This window comes from Achroia grisella, unplaced genomic scaffold, assembly GCF_030625045.1.
Source record: "Achroia grisella isolate CSIRO2021 unplaced genomic scaffold, CSIRO_AGI_Agris_v1 utg327, whole genome shotgun sequence".
Lineage (NCBI taxonomy): Eukaryota > Metazoa > Arthropoda > Insecta > Lepidoptera > Pyralidae > Achroia > Achroia grisella.
In genome coordinates, this window is record NW_026712799.1 from 652,992 (window position 1) to 677,613 (window position 24,622).

Below are 24,622 nucleotides of genomic sequence, written 5' to 3' on the forward strand. Positions count from 1 at the left end.
TTATGGTTGTCTAAAAAATTATATTATTGTTACATAATATTTAAGGAATATGAAAACAAAGTAAATAAAACAAATTGTTTAAAAACACTGATTTTATCTCGAACTATATGCTAGACATGCCTGAAATAACATTTTTTTTTAATTTATAATTTGAAGCAACAATTTGAATTTTATAACCAAATATATTCAATAACAAAAATACTTGACAGGTCTGTAACTGGGATTTACAATAATAAAATAATATATTTTTTATGAAAATAACAGCTTTAGTAATAATAATCTAAGGTTTGAAACGAATATTGAATACACAAGTATGGTACAAATACGATCACAAGCAGCGTTATTATTGAATTCTATCAGAATTACACTTGTCAATAAATATTTTCAGTTTAATCCATTTTACATCAAATTTCTTTTGCTTTGTGTCTAAATAATTACTTGTAGATTCTAAAACCGTTTAACTAATAAATTATTAAATACAACAAGGTACAATAAAGGTGTTCATATTAAGCACTCTCCTGTGATTATATTTTATTTCTACTGTAATGAACAAAAATCGTAATAATATCTCAACTACTGTTAAGTGGAACTTCGTTCTATTAAATTAGATCTGACCTTCCACTATAGTTACTTAGTAACAACTTAAATTTATATTTAGAATTTTATTAAAGTATTTTTTGGCTCCTTTTCATATCTTTACTGCTGAAAATTACATTTTCTCTTTATTATATTTCTATTTTTGGCAGACTGTTAAAATTAATAATTATGTTCCTCCAACTATTAATCTTCATAAATAATAAATATCATATATTCATGCTCTTTATATTACGGCTTCACAAATGTGCCACTAAACAGAGGGATATCTTCATAAAGGATATAATACACAACAGGATGATCGACGTTGAAGAACAATTCCGGTGGTGGATTTAAAACCACTGATGTTGTAGAAATGCCGACAACTGAAACATATTACACATATATATGAGTCATCATTATATATTATATAATTAATTACATACTTGAAACGTTGTATCCTTTTTATGAAAATTATGTAGAAAATTAATAAAAATTAGCACAATTGATGTTCATACGAAGAAATAATGCAGAAACTTCTACATATTAGATTAAAATAATAGTAGACATTATCATGTGTTGGACACCCACACATTTCCCATAGTTTTTGACAACAGCTAATTTTAAATTTATTTCAATTATGGTCGACTTTCGTCCATCGAGTTACCACTAGTACCTAGTACTAATACCAGTATTTACTTGTGGATGAGCACAAGCACATCAGTAATATCATTGAAGTTTTAATAACAGTACTAGAATAATAAATCTTATTTAACTAGAGTTCTGATAATTGAAAATTTACTTCAAGTAGGATTAAGTAGTGATGAAGTTGAAATAAATCTTAAACATGGAGCGCGATTCAATACAATGTTAACATTTATTATTAAAATTTTCGTAGTTAGCTTACCTCAATTATTACTTTATTTTATTAACACTATAAATATGGAAGTCTATATGATCTTTGAACTTTTTAAGGAAGACACATCGCGAAAACGTATATTGAGAGTACTATTCTACTGTGAATAAGAGGCACTGTGCTCATGTATAAATTAATATAAATATATATTTTATATTTGTACCGTTTACAGCTGCTGCTTCTGAACCTTCTTCATTTACTTTGATAGTAGCTTTTTGGGTAGCATCAGACACGTACAAAGGTTCATCAGATTGTATAATTCCGGTCAAACCAGCTGTTTTAGCATCAAAAATTTTTGTAACGCCGGTCTAAAAATAATGTTATAACAAATAATTAACTTTACTTGGATTATATTATAATTATGCTCTCAGAAATATGAAGAAACATAAGTAACAAAGAATGTTGAATAGCTATGGACTTTATTATATTCATTACCTTCTGTAAAACATCAATCAAGTCTATCTTAGTAGATACATCCATGACAGGTAATAGAACTGTAACCGTTTTCAAAGACAAACTATTGATAGCTTTATTAAATACACTTGCATCCTGAAGTTTTTCTACTAAATTTGTTAAGCCTTCAATATCATTAGGTAAAATGCCAATAAATCTTATAGCTTCGCCTACATAAGGCAATTCGATAATCTGAAAAAGAAATAATTATTATGTTAATGCAGAAATATATTTGAAAAGACTAGAGTGTATATAAACACTATTGTTATTATCTAAATTATCAAATACACCTTTGAGTTTGACATATCAGGATGAAAGCAATGGATATTATGAATATATATTTATGAAGGAGTAATAGTGTATAATTTATTCAATCTTAATAATAATAATTAGTATTGTACCTTAGCGTCCAAGTCCGAACTTTCTGCGTATTTAAACTTGTCTTTAACTTTCATTGTTTTAACTTGAATGATATTGTCTTTGGTAACTGAAAAATCTTTATCTTCTGTATTTTTGGGATCAAACTGTATCTTCCATGTACCCTTAAAATATAAGTCAAATGTTAATAGTATTTTCAATAAATTATATACCTATTAATATAATTTACTATAAGGTACTAAAAATTTTGTTACCTTGAAATAGATAGCGTTGGCTAATATTAAACGTGTGTAAGCAGTAATCGAATCAGGTGAAATGATTCCCTTAATAAGATTTCTGGTTTGTTCAGCAGCCTGTAATATTATTAAATACGGTGAAATTTGATTATAATAATACTTTGAGAAATTTTTATCATTATTATGTAGTTTAATCTCTATTATTATTTAAAATGCTCACCCAATCATTTATGGTCGCTGCTGCTTTATCTGGATCACCTACATCTATATTTTCTGCTTCAGCATCAAACACATCTTGTGTATCCTTTTTAAACTCATCAGTCAGTAGATAATCTTGATTAACAAATACTTTCGCAGCCAAATCTAATGTATTATTCTGTTCAGCTTCCAATAAATCATTGATTTTTGGAAAGACGCACCGTATCTATATCAATAATAATAAAAGGTAATTTGCATAAATTTTATCAAAAAAATAATATAAATTGTATTCGAATGCAGTTTTAAAGATTCCTATAATATTCAGTAATCATTCATTTTTATGTGATTGCTAATAAATGAATAAACGTGGTCAGACTGGTCATATTTTTTGTTATATCGACATGACAAACAAAATGGTAAAAATATATGTTTGTTTCTGTATGTAGCCATTTAAATAAATAAATGTTAATAATTTACCTCGTCCTTATTTTGAAGACCCAAAACATTCAACAACTCTTCTAATGCCGCCCCAGAAGTGTATAGACCTAATTCAGCTAAAGGAGTTAAAACAGAAAATGCCGACATTATGACACTAACTCCTGGGTTGCTCTTAACTATTTCCTGTAAAGTACGGAGAAATCAATTAAATTTGAGATATATAGGTCTTCTGTCCATATATGTATGTTTAATTATTAACTTAAGTTATGATAAATATCTATAGGTACAGAGATATATCAATAGAAAGAATTATTTCATTTTAATAATATTCCTTTATATAGTAGTATAGGTATTTATGAAAACACAAATACCAACATAGAAAAACTTTCCCGTGAAACCAGTATTTCCTTCTTCTAAATCATCTAGCTGTTCGTCCACATTATCGCATGAACATTCTTTTGGCGCTGACGTGGTAACCGGTATCCCTAGAATTATAACATATCAACCTTTTTATTAAGTTAATTCCTATTCAGTATATTTATTTATTTAGACTATGTATAAATTACATGTCCTTTTTATTTTAGTATTCTAAAGCTTAATATTATAAATAACTACTCGTACTAAGATATCTCTATTGAGAAGTGATTGTTAGTAACGACGGCCACATTGCTAGCAATACATAGTAATTCATAATCTTTATGAAGATTATTTTTATTTTTATACTCAGCCATCCCAGTTAGGTCATCTTACTATATTATTATGAGATTCCATGTCAAGAGACCTGTCAATTTTATTACAAATATGTTTTATAATAAAATTTCCAGGAATTGGACACTGAATATCTTAGTTTAAAAGACCTTCTTTGTTTAGAAAACGGAAATGCTGGAGCTATAACTATAATATTCAATATGCATTATAATAGTATTTGAAAAATCTAAAAAAAGTATTCTTAGCTTACCACAGCCACATTGATCAATTGGCACACAAACACCATTACTGTCCCGTAAGTAGTCTTTACGACAAATACACCCGCCCACGCATTTAATTGGATCTATACAGAGTGTTGGTTGTGACAACTGTGAACAATTCCTCTTGTCACAACCGCCATTCACGCAACTTGTGTAAACTTCATCTTTACCGCATACTGGCGCTGAAATATTAATAAAATACAGGTATAGAATCTATATCTGTATTCATAATTACTAATTGCCTTTTAAAAAAAAACAAAGCAGTAATATGTTGTTGTACGGGTATAAAAGCATCATTATCTAATTTTACATCTTCAACTTATAATATGGTAGGTATATCAATATATTAGAACAAAAGTATATTTCATTATCCATCGAAATGAATACACGAAATTAGAAAATTTATTAATAAATATAGACGAACAAAAACTTGACTAGCATAACGACCTTCTCTAGTGGCGATTATTATATTTTACATTTGTTCCCACTTATACATATGATAGGTATAAACGAGATATTTACTATGAAAGGTTGGTAAAGACCAAGATAGCGCGTAGACTGATTTATCTGCTTGGAATTAATTGTTTACAACCATCGCCACCTCTAGTAAACTCGTAACCAGAACGTTTGTAACAGCGTCGATGATAATAATAAACAATCAATCTCTGAGAGGCTCACATTGAACACAATTTAGTGCAGGTAATCTGTTTTGATATAAAGTAAATAGTTCTGATATACTACTTACAGCAATTTTTTGGTCGCACACACTTTCCAGTGTTACCATCAAGTACGTAACCAGGCAAGCAATCACAAGCATTGTCGTAGCATATCTGAATGCACATGATAGGATCTGTACTATTATAATTGGCACAAGTCTTTCTACAATTGCCACAGCCAGGTCTTGCATTTGGATCGCCGCCGCATGAAGCTAAAAGTAAAATATTGTTTTAGCATTATAAAATTCTATGAATTTTGGGACTGATTGATATAGATTTTTAAAAACCTAAAGCACAATATTTAAATTTCGAATAATATCTGCGTATAAGTCAAAATAATACAATATTATGACTAATTTAAAAATTAATAATGTTTAAAAATAGAACGCTGGTTTAGTATTCTAAATAAGTATAATAACAAAATTAATTCCACAGGTCGAATAAATAAAAAAAATCTTACGGCAATTTTTCGAAGGAATGCAAACACCGTCACAGTTTCTGTAGTATCCGTCATCACAAACACAGGCAGGTTTTCCACATGGCGGTTCATCGGAAGCAGGACACGCTATTGGAAAACCCACCTCGGAGCACTTTTGCGGTTTGCACGGATTTGGACACTTGTTATAAACTTCGTTCTTCTTGCATGATGGGTTTGCTATTAAATAAATAATAAAAAAAAAGTTAATAGAATTATACCTAACATTAATGGCTACAGACCTACAGTAATCATTTATCTAATACCAGGTAGGTTTACAATATACATATGTCGTATATTAAAAATTTCTTTTTTTATTTATATGCAGATATATTGTTTTCAATAGTAATTAATTTTGTAGTTCCTGTAGAAATATATTATTGCTATTTTATTATTTTTGTTATTCTTAAACGTAATAATGTATCTTTATTGAGAACATAGAAATTCAGACGGTGTAACAGTAGTATGTAATAGTAATGGTTTAAAAATACAAGATTACTATTTATTATATATTGTATAATATAACAATTATCAGAGTTGTCAACATTTTCAACAGTATCTGTCGAGATGCAACAACAGTTGACATTTCCACATTTCATTAGATATACTTTAATTTAAACTGGCAGTCTATGAGTGATAATTCGAAGAGACGACAGTAACTTTATTTATTATTAATATAAAGAAACACTCCACTACCGGATAGTCAGGTAAAAATATAAATCAACGCACAAAGTATTTTAAAATCAGAAAGTTCGAAATCATAACGTTTTTTGGACACAACGCTATGAATAATATACTTATGAGTAAGTATTAAATTTTAGTAAATATATACATATTTTACTAATTTATTTACACTTACAACAACCACATTGATCTATTGGTACACAAACGCCATTGTCATCTCGTAAGTAGCCTTCGCGACAGATACACCCGCCCAAGCATTTAATTGGATCTATGCAGACTTTTGGTTGTGATAACTGTGAACAATTTCTCTTGTCACAGCCGCCATTCACGCAACTTGAATAAACTTCATCCTTACCACAAACAGGTGCTGAAAAAAATTGAGTATGAGTATAATTCATTGTTATAATTAATCTATATTTAATTTAATTAACATTAACCTAGTATTATTTTAAGAGACATAAATGACGACTGACGAAGAAAAGAAAATGGAAGAAAACAACATATTTTATTACACCTCAAATTATGTCCTCAATTTAATTAACTACGATTACATATTAAAAGCCACAGCCCCAGATTATATTCTGAGTCAAAATATCACTAGTTTTTCTTCGAAATTAATACAAGAATTGAGAAAGTCTAATCTTGTGAAAATAACAGTATATTTAGGATAAATTTTATCTACAATTTGTAAATGTAATAAACGTACGTAATTTATTTATATTTTAAATAGTATTAAGATCTACTTGAGTTTGGTAAATTGTACGTTTAGTTTAGGAATTTATTTGCATGATTTTAAATCTGAACAGTAATTGAAAAACTTAAATATTATTATTACTTACTGCAATTTTTAGGACGCACACACTTTCCAGTATTGTTATCAAGCACGTAACCAGGCAAGCAATCACAAGCATTGGAGTAACATACTTGTGTACAATAGATGGGTTCTGTACTGTTATAATTGGAACAAGTCTCCCTACAATTGCCACAGCCAGGCCTTGCATTTGGATCCCCACCGCATGAAGCTAAATAACATAATAAATTGTATAAATTCTTAGGTTTAAAACTAAAAAAATGTATTGATATACAAAAGATAGTATTGAGGTACCATACAGCAATTTTTTTTAGACTTTTTCAACTCTAAAGTTGGCCGAATTAAAAAATATATTTTAACTTTCATAGATATTTAATTTAGTAAAATAACAGCGATTTAACGGTTTAAAAGAAAATATTGAAATAAATTGAATCATTTCAATAACTTAAAAATGAAAAACAGAAACAGATTTTCTTGTACGAATATGTGCACTAAATTAAGAGTTACGATAAAAGTGTTTTGCTTTATTATGTTTTCATTATTTTGTCATTGTTAAGAACAAAACAAGCATTTGTTTTAGAGACCAAAAATTACATGCTTACATTGTTAAGTTTTATCTTAAACAAGTTGATCGATTTATTTACTAAAATCTATTTGTATTTGTTTGTAAAACTGAATTGAATAATTTAAGAATCCATAAGTATTAATTAAATATAACTTACGGCAATTTTTCGAAGGTATGCAAACACCATCACAATTTCTGTAGTATCCGTCTTCACAAACACAGGCAGGTTTTCCACATGGTGGAATGACGGAAGCAGGACAAGCTATTGGAAATCCAACCTCGGAACATTTTTGTGGTAAACAAGGATTTGGACACTTCTCATAAACTTCGTGCTTTCTGCATGGTAGTACGGCTAATAAATTTAAAATAAAATTAATGAATTATACCATTTTTATACGGCATTTATAGCATAATAATAATATAGACTTTTTGATGTTATTTGATGGCATACAAGTTGATGGCCCACCTTATGGGTTATTAAGTTGCCGTTGCCTATGTACTATTATATTATCAGTATTATAGACGTCACGTTATCACGTGACGCCCGTGATATCACCCATACATTGCCATTCCGGAGGACTTAACTGTCATGTTCTTATCTCATGTCCTATAATTTCACTGCCTTATCTCAACCGAAATAGTTTACAAAGCAAGTCATTTGGCGGCTGATATAGATAAGTCAGAGGTAGCCATGCAGACCCCTTTTTAGTGCTTAAAATCAGCTAGAAAATATTACTTAATGATTTAATAACTCGATTAATCGGTGTTATTTTGCGGAAGTCCGTTTCACTACTTGATGAATTATTTTGTTTAATTCTATTACAATTAGCGAAAGTAGTGAAACCACAAATAATCGGTGAAGAAACTTGACTACCGTTACGAACTTCTCTAATGGCGATCAAATTCCGACCGTTATTGAGTCGCGGTTTGGTTGCCGAAGAGTCAACACTAGGCTGCCAAGATACATTCGAACTCTATTCATTAATTTATCCATCAAGTAGAATAATAATAATAATCTCAGGATAATTCACACAGCGCCATTTATACCCAAGTTAAGCTAGCTAAAGCTTGTGTTATGGGTACTAGATAACTGATACAAATAAATAGAATACATAGAATTATTTTCGTAAATATATACATATTATACATAGAAAATAGCCAGATCGATACAAACAATCATACTCATGAATACAAATGTTTGTGCCGTGCGAGGAATTGCACCCGCGACCATCGAACGTAAAGCGGTGTGCTAGACCGCTAGACCACCGAGGTTGTCAAAATGACTTATTTGTCAATATTAGGTAGGTATAAAAAAACGTAACGAGTGTTTCTTGTACTCGTATTTGTAGATATTTGTGAAGTGTTAGTTTTAACAGAAAATTAATGTCAGATAATTAATTATAATGAAAAAATAGGTTCTCATGGCAGTCATAAATATATTAATTACATTAAATAATTTGTTCAATAGTAACTTCAGAAATCTTCTTGTTCTTCGTGTACGTGCCTTCTATATGTAAATATAAAAAAATGTATGTTGGTAGAAAATAACTTGTATATGAATTGATTAATAAAAATGTTAATATTGGTTGTATAGTAATATATACGTAATATGAAAAGTAAGTATGATTATATTAATCTTCTTTTATAGGATGAGATCTCAGTTCAACTGTATTTCTTTTTATGTTACAACTGTATTTCATTAAACTTTGCAGAGTATGAAATATGTATTTTTATGTTGCTGTCTATGATTTTCCTGGATAACATGTTGTACTTCCAAGTAGCCATAATAAATTAATTTCTAATAGGTAATCCTGTTAGGTAGGAAGGTTTTAACTTACAGCATTGATCCCTAGGGATGCAGATACCCTTATCATTTCTTGCGTAACCATCTGCACACCGGCAGCCGGGTTCACATTCTGGATCACCCAATTGTGGTGGGGCTTTGCACCTAATTACGCGATCGTCAACATCACACCTTCGAGGTGGACAAGGGGCTGGGCAGGGATCATACACTTCATTTGGTTTTTTACATACAGCTGTAATCCATAATAACGTCTATACAACTTTTATTTTTAATATTTATTTTACCACGATTGTGGCAAACGAGCGATAATTACAATCTATGTATCACAATCACAATATTGTTCATTTGCTTGTTGTGTTAATATGTTTCTGTAAAATTTTTAATTTGCATTACAGATATATTATAATAAAAAAAAGTAATTTGTTGGTTACATCTACGTCTTGCTGGTGAAATGGCAGTTAGAAGATACTTAACATCATCATGTCATACTTTTCATGGGTACTATACTCGTATCTATTGCAACTAGATATGCGTCTTAAAAATATTTCATATCAACTCATGTAGAAATTTATTGTATAGCATATTTTGTAATATTTTATTTTACAATCAGACTTAACTATTTCAATAAAATAAAATAACAAAAGCATCACGACTATTATCTTGAACGGGGTAGTCAGTGACATTGTTAATTATCGACGTCATGGTGAACGCAACACTTAATCTTTTAATCCAACATAACAGGAGCTCACCGCCGTCTCTCGGATTGGTTGTTGGTTTTGTTATCGCCGCTTCCTTCATCAAAGAATCAGTCAGAAATATTCATAGACAAATTTTTATTTTTATTATTGATCATATTTTAACGAATGTTAACTGCGATTTTTTTTAGGTAAAGACAGTCTGTAGCCGCCTTTGTGTTACTATTTTTACGTCAAAGTTAGGGTATGGAGATAAACTTCCTTTTACTTTTATAATTTCATTATGGAATGTAGTGTAGTAGTAAAGTACTAAGGAAATATTGATATTATTGGTAATAAAAATATAACTTCTACATACGACAGTTTTCCCATTTAACACAGTTTCCTTTGTCGTCTCTATAGAAACCACTTTTACATCTGCAAGCTGGAGGTGAACAATTAGGATCTCCTACTTTTGGAGGTGGTGCACAAGAAATAACTCGATCGTCGATTCCACATGTTCTGAATGGGCATGTAGCTGGACATACCTCGTAAACTTCATTTGGTTTATTACATTTATTGTTACAGCTGTTCTGGCCTAAAAATATCGGATCATTTACTTCTTTATTTTTTAGGACAATTAAGTATTGCTTCTTAGGTAGTCAAAAATATATTATTTTTTGTGAAATGTACACTATAAAATCTTTAAGTCGTAAGTACTGACTCATGGGACGAAGCATAGGTTATATAAGGGATAAAACATAATCATAGGACCAAATTAGTTGGATTGTTAGATTAATATTCTGCCTCGTAGAGGGGAGTAGATTGTTAGTAATAGGAACTATTACACCCATTGCTGCCATAGTGATTCATTCCTTATGATCATAAAAAAAAAACATTTTCTATGTAACACTAGTGTCCTGTAGTCCATATATATCCATATATAGTGTATATCGCTATATGACATAGAAACCTTGAAGCACCAACTTACAATGAAATTAATATAAGAAAGTAGACAATATTGAATACAAAAAACGTAGTTGAAGTTTTTACAAATACAGCATGAGACCAACATTATACTTGTCGAAAAGAATCATCAAAATGTATTAGCCGGCCTATAATATCCGTATCATCTATTCAAAAAAATACAGTCGAATTGAGAATTTCATAATTTGTCAGTCTAAAAAATAAATGACTTATTGAAAAAAAATGGTAAATATTTATTTCAATTATCAACTTACCTGTCCCACTCACCACAAAGATCGCATTCGCCGCAAGGGCTACAAACAAAACTAACTTCAACATTATCACAAACAAACGCCTTCTGGCTAATAACAAAGACATCTACCTCTTTTATACTACTCATCAGTCACGTCGTGCACTTGTTAAAATAATTCACACTATAAAACAATACGAATTTCAACTTTGCTGTTTAATTTTATTTAAATAGTCATTTTTATTAAATTCTACAAGCTGATACCATGGTTTAGTCTGCGTATGTAGTTTTAAATTTTATTATGCTGTGAAAAGTTAAATTCTAGACTTATGCAAGACGTGGTCAAGTATTTTATATTGCCTAAGTATTTAATTTTCTCTATAAAGGAATTCAATGTGTTTAAGGTAAAAATGCGTGTTATTTATACAATATACCTGTGCATTCCCACATGATTCATAATAACTAATCATAGTATAGAAGGCATGTACATGTGTTACATAAATGCGAAGGAATTCGTGAGCTATGTTTCTATTCGACTGATACTGCTACTATACTAGTTTAGCACTATTAATCGTGTAATAGTAGAGAGATCGATATTTTATTTATAATTAGCTGTACATACGACTGCTGTACGTACTTACGTACAAGTATGTATTAAGAATACATAGATTAACTAATATTTTTCGTTTGTAGACAAATTTGAATGAAATAACCACTAAAAGACTAACACACTAACCACTAAAATATTATTTTATGCTTAGTCTTCTATTATAATTTATGACAGATAAAAATACGTTCCAATTTTTTACTGCATATTAACCAAGGAACTTAACTTCTATAATCAAATTAAAAAGACGTACTCACTAAAAAGAAATTTTAATATATATATATACATATATATATATATATATATATATATATATATATATATATAATAATTATTTATTTATTGACAGGAATGTACTAACTTTATTTTTTTCTCATATTATAAACAACTATTTAACTCTTTTCTTTCAACGTGCTAATTAAATTTGTTTTAATTTATTACTTCAAAACATGCAAAAATAAATATAAAATCTACATAACAGTCAATGCTAATATTTCTTCAATGTTAAATAAATAAGACAGCTCAGGAATAAAATTTAAGAAAAAAATACGGGGTTCCGTTTCTTAACAAAAATATTTTTATTTAGTCTTGTAATCTAGTAAGATAAAACGACTGCACTATAAAATTAAAATTTCAATAAAGTAGCTATGAATACGAAAAGGCTATATCTATAAATTATATATTATTCATATATATAATTCAACATGAAAATTACAAAATATAATGAGATATAGGTTGTTATATGTAGCGTTAAATATGCGTAAAACAAGCTGATGGTCACTAATGGTACGTGGCAACCATCGCCTATATACCTGAAAAACACCACAAACGTGTGACACCCGTGATACCACTCATGCGTTATAATTCTGGTGCACTTATATGTTATATCCATTATAATATAATTTGACTGCCAATTCTCAACCTAAAACCGATACAAAGCAAGCTGCTTGACGGCTGAAATAAGTAAAAGTGCGGTACTTATCTGCCTCAGTTACTGTACGTTGTAATTTCATTGACATTTCTCATCTAACTTTGATACTGGATTTTTATAACAGCAATAGGTGTGGCATAATCTGAGTATGTATATTTACTCATCGGCAATGAAGTCATCTGGCCCTGGCAACATACAACGTTCAAACACTGCAGACCGACGAAAAGTTAACTGAACTGGAGGACGAGTTGAGCAGATTGCACTGGCATGTGGGATTATCTGAAGTCCAAAGAAAGGGGGAGGACTCGATAGTCCTGAAATCCGGCAATCTGCTTTACTTCCGGGAGGGCGATCAACTGTCCCAAGGCGGTGTCGGGTTCCTCGTCCACAAGTCCCTTGTGAATAATGTTATCAAGGTCGAGAGCGTGTCGACTAGGGTAGCGTACTTGATACTCAGAATTACCAAACGTTGAAGGTCATCCAAGTGTCATCAAAGTTGGATGCACTCCGACGATGAGGTTGAGGCTATGTATGAGGATATCTCCAGAGCCATACATAGTACAAAGACTCATTATAACGTTATCATGGGGGACTTTAACGCAAAATTGGGCAAACGAAGCGGTGATGAGCTGAGAGTGGGGCAATTTGGTATCGGTGATCGGAACTTCCGAGGTCAAATGCTGGCCGACTTCATGGAGAAGGAGAGCCTCTTTATGATGAACTCCTTCTTCAGGAAGCCGGAACACCGGAAATGGACGTGGATTAGTCCCGATGGTGCCACAAAAAACGAGATAGATTTCATCTTGTCAACGAGAAGACAGATTTTCAATGATGTCTCTGTGATCAATGCCATTAAAATTAGAAGTGATCACCGGATTGTAAGAGGCACATTGAATCTGAATCTGAAACTCGAACGATCCCGACTGATGAAATCTACGCTCCGCCTTATACCTATACAGATCCAAAACCCCGAAAGCTTTCAGCTAGAATTGCAACACCGTTTCGAATGCCTTGGTGACTGCATTGACGTGGAAGATTACAACAACAGGTTCGTAGAAACTGTCCGTGCGTCCGTGCTGGGTCTAAGCACTTCAAAACGTGCCCCGCAGAAAGAACCGGAAAAATATCTATCTCTACCCTCAAACTGATGGATGAAAGGCGAAGTATGGTCCTGCAGTCTCCGACTGACGCTTCCCAGTATCGGCAACTTAGCAGGCAGATCTCTAAGTCCTTGACTAGTGACTTACGCCACTTTAACACAAATTGTGTAAAGGAGGCTATTGTGAGAAAAAAGGGCTCAAAAGTCTTTAACAGGGATCTGGCTGCCGGATAGAGCCAGCTGACGCGACTTAAGATGGATGGAGAAGTTCTATGGACAGTTATACACGAGAACACGGGCACCTATTAACAACACGGCGAAAGACCCTAGAGCCGACACTATACTACACACACAATACATACACTATACTATATAAAAACAACAAGGCGCCGGGCGATGATGGAGTTACTGCTGAGCTTCTGAGGGCTGGAGGTAGACCTGTTTTACGAATCCTCCAGAACTCCGTCATCCTCGAGGGCAGAACGCTGCAAGCATGGCAAAGGAGTGTGGTGGTTTTGTTCTTCAAGAAGGGAGACAAATCGCTTCTGAAGAATTTCAGACCCGTAACACTGCTGAGCCATGTTTATAAGTTGTTTTCGAGAATCATCACGAAACGTCTCGCGCGCAGGTTTGACGACTTCCAGCCTCCCGAACAAGCCGGGTTCCGAAAAGGCTTCAGTACCATAGACCTTCATACGCTGCGGCAGGTAATTTAGAAGACCGAAGAATACAACCTGCCATTTTGCTTGGCGTTTATGAACTATGAAAAAGCCTTTGATTCTATCGAGACGTTGGCTGTGTTACAGTCTCTCCAGCGATACCAAATTGACTATCGATATATCGAAGCGTTGAAATGTTTGTATGAAAACACCACTATGTCAGTTCGCTTCCACGACCAGAATTCGAAGCCTATCCAACTGCAGCGAGGTTTCAGACAAGGCGATGTCTTATCGCCAAAGCTGTTTACCGCTGCGTTGGAAGATGTCTTCAAGCTTCTGGACTGGAGCGGGCTGGGCATCAACATTAACGGCGAGTACATCAATCATGTGGGGTACACAATTAAAAGGTCTTCGATTTTCAAAATATGTGGACTGTATTTCAATTTGTTTCTTATTCTATGGGCCGGCCGGCCGGAGTGGGGTTTTCTTGGTCGGTGCGCCGGCGGTGGTTCTTCGTCGGTGGCGTATGCGTAAGAGAGCGCGATCGAGAACCAACCCGCCTTTTACGGGCGCCCGAGCGCGTCCTTCCCCACCCCCGCCGAGCCGTGCGCGTCGGCCGTCCCACCCTCCCGACAATTCCTGCACATGTCGGTGACCGACGGGCCGGAACAGCGAATACGCACACATTTAAAATTAAATACAATAGTAACAATACAAAAAACTACAAAAAACCACGTGCGACTAAATGCCACATGTTCAGGCTACACTAAAGCTGTGATCCCTAAGAATTTACACAATGGGCGGACATAGAATTCACAGTATCTATGCCGCTACAAAGGGTATATGGTACAAACAATAGTCTAACCTAAACAATAGTCAAACACTGGAAAAATACAAATTTATACACAAATTTATTTACATATTTTCGATGCCGACTCGTGGTCCGCAACAGCCTCCCCCCGGCGCAGATCTTCGCAGCCCTTATCCCTAGGGAGGACCACCAGCCTTCGGGTCGGCCTTCGAAAAATTCCCTCGCGTCCGTCCGTCCGTCCGCGTTCACCGCAACGCCACTTGACCCATTTCCCCGCTTCGGCGGGGCGCTCCCGGCCCAGCTTCCATGCCCGTCGCCTGTATTCTTCTGCGAGCAGCAGCACCTGTGCCGGGGTCCTCCTCACTCGGTCATATGAGGAGAACCGCATTCTGTCCATTACGGGCTTTGCCTTCGCCCGGGCACGGGCTACTGTCTCTGCAGGGACGGGCTTGCTTTCCTTGGGTCGTTCTTTCTCTGGAGCGTACACAAGCGCCGGCCCGACGGATCTGTCGGCGGCGGTCCGTATTGTATATCTCGCGCGGGTCGCGTCGTTAGTTACGTCGTGGGCGGTCGGTACCCAGCGCCACTGTGTTGGTTCTGTATGTTCGGCGCTTTCTGCCATCCGGCGGGCCGCGTGTGGATTGTATCGAGCGGTGTCGTTCCTAGTCCAATGTAGCGTCTTCTTCGAGACCGTCCATAGGAAGACTTCGGCCGCGCGACGACGTCCTTTCAGTACGTCAGCGGCCAGTGGGGGTCCTACCAGGCTCGCCTGAAGCTCCATCCGGGGTATACTCTGCGCTTTCATGGGCGCTACCCTCGCTTTGGCTGCTACTAGGACTGCGTCAACGCTACGATCCCCGCGTTCCGTCCTCCAATACGCGGCTGTGGCATATGCCTGTTCGCTTGCGTCCGTGAATACGTGCAGTTGCGACCGTTGGCTGTCGTTCGTGCCATACCATCGCGGCAATCTTAGTTCCTCTATATACGCTAGGTCGTCTCTCCATTCCTGGAACGTCCGCGCTTCCTCGGCGGGCAGAGGGTCATCCCATTCGACCTTCTGCACCCACAGCGCCTGCAAGATGATTTTTGCCGTGATGGTGTAAGGGCTCAGCAGCCCGAGCGGGTCGAACAATGACATCACCGCTCCTAGGGCTTCACTTTTCGTCGGTATCCGTGTGCCGTGCTTCACTTCTCGTGGGACGCGTGGCATGCCGGTGTTGAACGCCAGCTGGTCTTCGGCTGACATCCACAATAACCCCAATGTCTTTCCGTATGGATGTGCGTTGGCTCCCAGTTCCTTCGGCGTCCTCGCTCGCTGGTCCTCACTCACATTCTCTAGCAGGCTCGGTCGGTTTGTATTCCAACCCGCCAGCGTGAATCCTATCCCGCCATGAACCTCTACTACCTCTCGAATGGCACGGGCTGCTTCCTCTTCGGAGTCAAAGCTGTCGACCCAGTCGTCCATGTAGTGGTTCCTTGTTATGGCGGTGTACGCTGACGGGTGCGACTCTCGGCGCTCTGCCGCGTTCCTGTCTCGAACGCTGTGTGCGATGAACGGTGAGCTCCTCGCCCCGAAAATCATTGAGGTCATTACGTATTTCTGCGGCGGGTTAATCCTGTCATCTCCTCGCCACAGAAACTGTTGTGCTGCTCTATCTTCTTCCCGTATCTTAATCTGCAGGAACATCTCTCGTATGATTTTGTGGTCCTTCGAGCCGCATATCAAGACCGAAGATCACCCAACGGTGCGACGAATCGCCGTGGAAGATCACCCAACGGTGCGACGAATCGCCGTGGAAAATCACCCAACGGTGCGACGAATCGCCGCGGAAGATCACCCAACGGTGCGACGTCGCCGCGGAAGACCCCAACGGTGCGACGTACCTCGCCGAGGAAGATCACCCAACGGTGCGACGCTAGCAGCTTACCGAATTTAGCTGCCGTCGTAAGGTGAAAACTTGAGGGTGCAGCGAGGATAGGATAAATAACGTCTACGCCATATAGGATAGATAACGTCTAAGCGGTGTGTCCGCGGCTCACATCTCTTACCACCTAACGGTGTCAAACGGTCGGAGTGTGGGTTAACGCCATTGAGCGGTGCAGTGGGTGGTGTGTCACTGCCGGTTGTTGCTTGTTACCGTGGCGCAACCGAATAGCACTATTACGCCTGTACGTGTGTATCGTATAGCGGGGGCCGGACTGTAGGCACTGCCAAAGGGGTCGGAAAGTCCGAACCGGCCCTGAGCGCCCCGTCTGTACATACGCACCACTGCGGGGTAATTCCTACCCTCCTATCCCCATAGTCCATCCCCTCGGGTGTTATCCTGAGGGATTGTTAGGGACGGTTAGGTAGGTAGGGACCGGTAGGTTAGGGGCTTGCAAGTGCCAGAACACGATGCCGACTACGAGAAGCCAAGCCCCGGGAGCAGAGAAAAAGACCACGCGGGAAAATAAACAGACAGAAGCGTCCCCTTCAGAAACCACGCAGATGTCCGCGTCCGCCGCGCCGTCGAGCGCGCCACAGGCACAAGCCGCTCGCGCCGCGTTTACCTCGGACTCCGCACCGGCGCCACCGTCGCAGCCGCCGACGACTGATGTACGTCCGGCCCGGGCCGCGTCGGTGCGATCGCGCCGCTCCACCGCTAGCGGTATAGCTAAATTAAAGAGGCTGGAGTACGAGGCAGCGCTACAGATGGCGAAATTACAGGCTGATTTAATTAGAAAGAAGTTGGCAGCCGATGTCGCCGCGGTACATGAAGAGACCGATAGAGATAGCGTGTGCTCCGAGGAAGGTGCCGGCCTGCAACGTATAACGGATTGGTTTCAACGTACCGAAGTACGGGGGGAGCAGAGAATTAATTCCCCACCGCCTACGCAGAAAGAGCCAACAGAAAGGCAAGCTTCACCGCCGAGGACGCCGAAGCAAAGACGGAGGTCCCCCGCTCCTGAAGCCGGGATGCAAGAAGGATTCACCCGGCTGGCCAAAGCTATTGAACGAGCTGTGGACGAACGAGCGGATAGGGTAGCGCCGAGGCAAGCCCAAGATCTCCCGACCTTCAGCGGCGAAGCAAGTGAATGGCTAGCGTTTAAGGCGGCCGTAGACCAGTCTACAAAGACGTACAGGATCACTCCAGCGGAGAACCTGGCCAGGCTGAGGGCCTGCTTACGTGGAAAAGCGAGAGAGACAGTCGCAGCGTTACTCGTATCCGCTACAGAACCGTCGCAGATCATGAGGACGTTGGAGCAGCGGTACGGCCGGACAGAGGCCATCATCGACCGCGCCCTCAAAGATCTGAGAAGGATGCCGGTAATAGGAACATCGACAACAGAGGTGATTGACTTCGCCATTAAACTACAGAACATCACCACCATCGTCGCGGATATCGACAGGGGGCGAGATTCCTACATAATCCCGCGCTTGAGAGTGAAGTGTCAGAGAAGCTGACCCCTCACTTACAGGTCCACTGGTGTCACTACGCTGAAAAAAACAAGGAGGACACTAGACCTACGATCATCAAGATGGCAGAGTTTTTAATGAGCGAAGCCGATCTCATGACCCGACATCTGCGAATAGCATCACCAACGAGACGAACGAGCGCGCTACCCACGAAGCAGCCCCCGAAGCAACCCACTAGGCAACCCATACCGAAAGCAACGATGTCGGCACCTCGGCGACAGATGACGGATCGTGGCGCGGCCGTATACGCCGCCGTAGAAAAGAGCGAACAGAGTACCGAATGTCTCTGTTGCGGCGCCGCACACGTAACGCCGAAGTGTAAGAAGCTGAACGACATGTCGTTATCGGACAGATGGGAGTGGGCGAAAACAAATAAGATGTGCTTCCAATGCATGAACAGCACGCACAGAAGGTTCAAGTGTAAGGCACGCAAATGTGGTGTGAGAGAGTGTCGTAAGCCACACCACGCCCTGCTGCACCCCCCAGAAGAACCGCCGAAGCGGCAAGAGGACACCGCGATTACAGCCGCAGCACGCTTGCCAGAGAACAGCCAAGTGTTGTTAAAGGTGTGTCCTATCATCGTGAAAGGCAAGACGGGACGCGAAGTAGAGACGTACGCGATGCTAGATGAAGGCTCGACGGTTACACTCATCGATGCGGAGATCGCAGAACAGATCGGAGCCGAAGGTCCGACGCGATCTCTGAGAATTCAGGGAGCGGCCTCGAGCTGGCACGAAGCCTCAAGCCGAGTGGCTGATGTCATCATCAGAGGGCGACACCATACGGACGAAGAACACTCGGTGAGGGCGCGTACGATCCGGGATCTCACCCTAGGAACGCAGCGAGTGAACCCGGAAATACTCGCGTACGGACACCTGCGACAACTCACTTGCGAGCAAGTGTGCTACGAAGATGCCAGACCCAAGGTCTTGATCGGGTCAGACAACTGGCATCTGATTGTTACGCGGAAGCTGCTCACAGGAAGGCACAATCAACCCGCAGCGTCGCTGACACGACTGGGATGGGTCATCCACGGAACGGTACCCAGAAGTGTCGTGGAAGACGAGGAACATGTCCTCCACGTGCGGTTGACACAGCGCAACGCCGAGCCAGACATGCGGCATATAGAGGGCATAATAAAAGCGCATTACGACATCGACGCGTTGGGTATATCGTCGAAGAGATTACCCATTGCCAAGGAGGAGCGCGCCGTCGCCACATTCAACCGCACAGCGACGAGGGTGGATGGGCGATACGTCGTAGGATTGCCGTGGGAGAGAGATAACGTCATTCTACCTCCCAGCTACGACATGGCAGCGAGCCGACTGAGGGGAATAGAGCGGCGGATGGATCGCTCTACGGAATTCCGGCTGGCGTATACCGCGGAGATAAACAAGTTGTTGGACAAGGGTTACGCCGAGAAAGTAACCGACGACCGGTTCAACAACGACCGCGCGTGGTACCTTCCCCATTTCGGAGTGACGAATCCGAATAAACCCGGAAAGCTGCGACTCGTATTCGACGCCGCGGCCCGTTCGAAGGGAATGTGCTTGAACGACGTACTGCTGGATGGGCCAGATATGCTACGGTCGCTTAACGGTGTGTTATACCGTTTCCGCGAGAAGCCCGTAGCTATCACGGCGGACATACGAGAGATGTTCCTGCAGATTAAGATACGGGAAGAAGATAGAGCAGCACAACAGTTTCTGTGGCGAGGAGATGACAGGATTAACCCGCCGCAGAAATACGTAATGACCTCAATGATTTTCGGGGCGAGGAGCTCACCGTTCATCGCACACAGCGTTCGAGACAGGAACGCGGCAGAGCACCGAGAGTCGCACCCGTCAGCGTACACCGCCATAACAAGGAACCACTACATGGACGACTGGGTCGATAGCTTTGACTCCGAAGAGGAAGCAGCCCGCGCCATACGAGAGGTAGTAGAGGTTCATGGCGTGATAGGATTCACGCTGGCGGGTTGGAATACAAACCGACCGAGCCTGCTAGAGAATGTGAGTGAGGACCAGCGAGCGAGGACGCCGAAGGAACTGAGATTGCCGCGATGGTATGGCACGAACGACAGCCAATGGTCGCAACTGCACGTATTCACGGACGCAAGCGAACAGGCATATGCCACAGCCGCGTATTGGAGGACGGAACGCGAGGATCGTAGCGTTAACGTCGTCCTGGTAGCAGCCAAAGCGAGGGTAGCGCCCATGAAAGCGCAGAGTATACCCCGGATGGAGCTTCAGGCGAGCCTGGTAGGACCCCGACTGGCCGCTGACGTACTGAAAGGACGTCGTCGCGCGGCCGAAGTCTTCCTATGGACGGTCTCGAAGAAGACGCTACATTGGACTAGGAACGACACCGCTCGATACAATCCACACGCGGCCCGCCGGATGGCAGAAAGCGCCGAACATACAGAACCAACACAGTGGCGCTGGGTACCGACCGCCCACGACGTAACTAACGACGCGACCCGCGCGAGATATACAATACGGACCGCCGCCGACAGATCCGTCGGGCCGGCGCTTGTATACGCTCCAGAGAAAGAACGACCCAAGGAAAGCAAGCCCGTCCCTGCAGAGACAGTAGCCCGTGCCCGGGCGAAGGCAAAGCCCGTAATGGACAGAATGCGGTTCTCCTCATATGACCGAGTGAGGAGGACCCCGGCACAGGTGCTGCTGCTCGCAGAAGAATACAGGCGACGGGCATGGAAGCTGGGCCGGGAGCGCCCCGCCGAAGCGGGGAAATGGGTCAAGTGGCGTTGCGGTGAACGCGGACGGACGGACGAACGCGAGGGAATTTTTCGAAGGCCGACCCGAAGGCTGGTGGTCCTCCCTAGGGATAAGGGCTGCGAAGATCTGCGCCGGGGGGAGGCTGTTGCGGACCACGAGTCGGCATCGAAAATATGTAAATAAATTTGTGTATAAATTTGTATTTTTCCAGTGTTTTGACTATTGTTTAGGTTAGACTATTGTTTGTACCATATACCCTTTGTAGCGGCATAGATACTGTGAATTCTATGTCCGCCCATTGTGTAAATTCTTAGGGATCACAGCTTTAGTGTAGCCTGAACATGTGGCATTTAGTCGCACGTGGTTTTTTGTAGTTTTTTGTGTTGTTACTATTGTATTTAATTTTAAATGTGTGCGTATTCGCTGTTCCGGCCCGTCGGTCACCGACATGTGCAGGAATTGTCGGGAGGGTGGGACGGCCGACGCGCACGGCTCGGCGGGGGTGGGGAAGGACGCGCTCGGGCGCCCGTAAAAGGCGGGTTGGTTCTCGATCGCGCTCTCTTACGCATACGCCACCGACGAAGAACCACCGCCGGCGCAACGACCAAGAAACCCCACTCCGGCCGGCCGACCCATAGAATAAGAAACAAATTGAAATACAGTCCACATATTTTGAAAATCGAAGACCTTTTAATTGTGTACCCCACAAATCACCTTCGATTTGCCGACGATATCGTGGTCATGGCTGAGACCCTGGAAGACCTTAGCAAAATGCTCGAAATTGTCGATCACTACGTATACTTAGGGCAAACTATCCAGCTAGGTAGATCCAATTTCGAGAAAGAGGTCAATCGTCGAATCCAACTCGGATGGGCAGCGTTCGGGAAGCTCCGATATATCTTTTCGATTTCCAAATTTCCGCAGTGTCTCAAGACGAAGGTTTACGACCAATGTGTATTGCAAGTGATGACTTACGGAACAGAGACGTGGTCGCTAACTATGGGCCCCATCAACAAGCTCAGAGTCAGAGGCAATGGAGAGGTGTATGCTCGGAGTTACTCTGCGTGATCGAATCAGAAATGAGGAGATCCGCAGAAGAACCAGAGTGACCTCAGCGCAGCCCGGAAGACGTCCACGGACGTCCGTCCGTCATCGTTTTGTGAAAAATTACCTTAATTAAAAGTTTATAAAAAAGTTAACCCTATCTTCCCTTAAATAATAATATTGTATCTTATTTTGTAAATTAATTAATGTACAATAGTAAACGAAATTTATCTGATTCATTTATAAATATTGTACTGTTTTAATACCTACGGACGTCAGTACTAGATATCCGTAACAACACAGCCAATTAGTAGTTTTAGTCAAAGCATACAACAGATACATGTAACAATAAATCCTTTCCAATCAATAATTTAAATTTTGAATGAAATATAGTTACAATGGGATATCTGTATCTGTTTTTAATTATTTGCATTTGTAAGCCGATGGTAATTGAATAATTACAAATTAGTTTTTTGATACGACTCATTTTATTGTTAAGTTATTAGTCTTCATTCTAATTTGTAAATATATAATTAGGCAGTTTGTAAATATATCATTATTTGTGTCAAATTCGTAAATGCATTGTGCATTTACGAATTTGACACAAATAATGATATAATACAATATACGTCTGTATATTATGTTGTATTGTATTCATAAATAACGCGATTTTACCATATTCTATGAAAGGAAGTTTTCAGCTATGAGTATTACAATAGCTTAAAAATATACTTTATTATTAACAGAGGGTTAATCAAGAATTTATATAGACAAATAATTATAAATATTTAGGTAATGTGAGTTGAATTAATCAACTACTGAACCACGACGCACTCATTGACAATATTGTTTGCCATTATTTTTTACACCTGTATGCATGATATCATGCCAGTATTATATCCTACATTGTTTGCTTTAAAATAACAATACCACTATAGTATTCTTCTCTAATAATGTCATTTTGTAGAAGGAAAGGAAAAAGGAATAAAATGTAAGAAAAAAATACAGGTTTCCGTTTCTTAACAAAAATATTTTTATTTAGTATTGAAAGTATTGATAGGTACCTACATTTAATAGGTAAATGTAATATATTGAGAGATGTCTAATTTTGTTTTATTACATTTAAGGAATGTATTAAGAGAAATAAAAGTAGATATACGTCCCAGATATGAATTTTATTATAATTATAATAATCCTAAAAATTTTAACATTTTTGTCATTAATTAAAAACATTCTTGCCTGGAACCTTGATCGGTGTATTGCTTGATAGCTTGTCAATGCCTTTATGCGGTACCTTGAATATTAAGATATTCATTAAATCCTTAATTTTCAGAAAAGGAAAAAGTAATTATAGTACAAAGTAGACCCTTTTTTATTAGCTCTAGTTTCTCAAAGAGAGAGTTTGCGTTGTAAACAAGTTGTAGCGGTTCTAAAAGTAAAATATACGATATTTTTTAAACGTACTTTAATATTTGTCTATTTATTTGTACTTTTACCTAATTAAATATACCATGTTTTCACCGTACTTTGTCCATACCCCTCCAATTATTGCTGGAATAGCTGGTTCAGCATTTAATTTTCTAGTTATTAGTTTGTACCTATACAAATTTAATAATGTTTATGGCTGTTATTTTAATATTTTCTAGGATCAACATATGTGGCTATTATTGGAAATTATGCATAATTTATAGCTAAAGTGGAAGCTAAAGGTCCACCGGATCCAATGCGATAACCGTCGCCAATAGACATGAACTGCCTCTGGCTTCGCGATATATGTTAACCGCGACTTTATTTGCTTCTTTTTTGGGATAAAAGATAAGCCTAGTTGTTTAATCATTTAGCCGTTTAGTAGTAAAAAGATTAAGAAACAGACAGTTACACTTTTAATTTTGTAATATTTATAGGAATAACTTTTTGCTTTATATAATGAATTCAAAACATTTTTATTTATTTTTATGTATCTTGTGTTTGTCTGTTCATAAACCAATTATAGATAAAAAATATCAGTACAGTGAATGCGTTTTTCTTATCTTGTTGATTTAGATTTATTATTCTATTTACTTACTACATTTTTTCTTTGGGATACAAACGCCATCTTCATTCCTCACTAAGCCATCATTACATATACAAGCGGCCACTCCTGGGCATTCACCCCTTGGACCAAGGACAGG

The 24,622-nt window shown here is 39.0% G+C and overlaps 3 protein-coding genes across 3 annotated transcripts; 1 reads left to right on the top strand and 2 right to left on the bottom strand.

Annotated features, from left to right (window-relative positions):
• Positions 1-223: 223 nt before the first annotated feature.
• LOC131843692 (zonadhesin-like) lies at positions 224-11,198 on the bottom strand. The gene is made up of 17 exons (XM_059192384.1): positions 11,131-11,198; positions 10,269-10,487; positions 9,250-9,447; positions 7,569-7,763; positions 6,875-7,057; positions 6,211-6,402; positions 5,337-5,531; positions 4,906-5,088; positions 4,151-4,342; positions 3,568-3,677; positions 3,232-3,375; positions 2,777-2,980; positions 2,575-2,673; positions 2,344-2,484; positions 1,925-2,134; positions 1,653-1,797; positions 224-959 (listed from the first exon to the last, which is right to left on the bottom strand). Exons 1-17 carry the CDS (start codon positions 11,192-11,194, stop codon positions 826-828), a joined length of 2,808 nt encoding a protein of 935 aa, XP_059048367.1. The 5' UTR covers positions 11,195-11,198; the 3' UTR covers positions 224-825.
• A 2,814-nt stretch (positions 11,199-14,012) lies between these two features.
• On the bottom strand, positions 14,013-16,899 carry LOC131843613 (uncharacterized). Its single transcript, XM_059192285.1, has 2 exons — positions 15,338-16,899; positions 14,013-14,085 (listed from the first exon to the last, which is right to left on the bottom strand). Exons 1-2 carry the CDS (start codon positions 16,897-16,899, stop codon positions 14,013-14,015), a joined length of 1,635 nt encoding a protein of 544 aa, XP_059048268.1.
• A 1,832-nt stretch (positions 16,900-18,731) lies between these two features.
• On the top strand, positions 18,732-24,183 carry LOC131843614 (uncharacterized). Its single transcript, XM_059192286.1, has 3 exons — positions 18,732-21,565; positions 23,785-23,795; positions 24,143-24,183. Exons 1-3 carry the CDS (start codon positions 18,732-18,734, stop codon positions 24,181-24,183), a joined length of 2,886 nt encoding a protein of 961 aa, XP_059048269.1.
• The last annotated feature ends 439 nt before the right edge of the window (positions 24,184-24,622 follow it).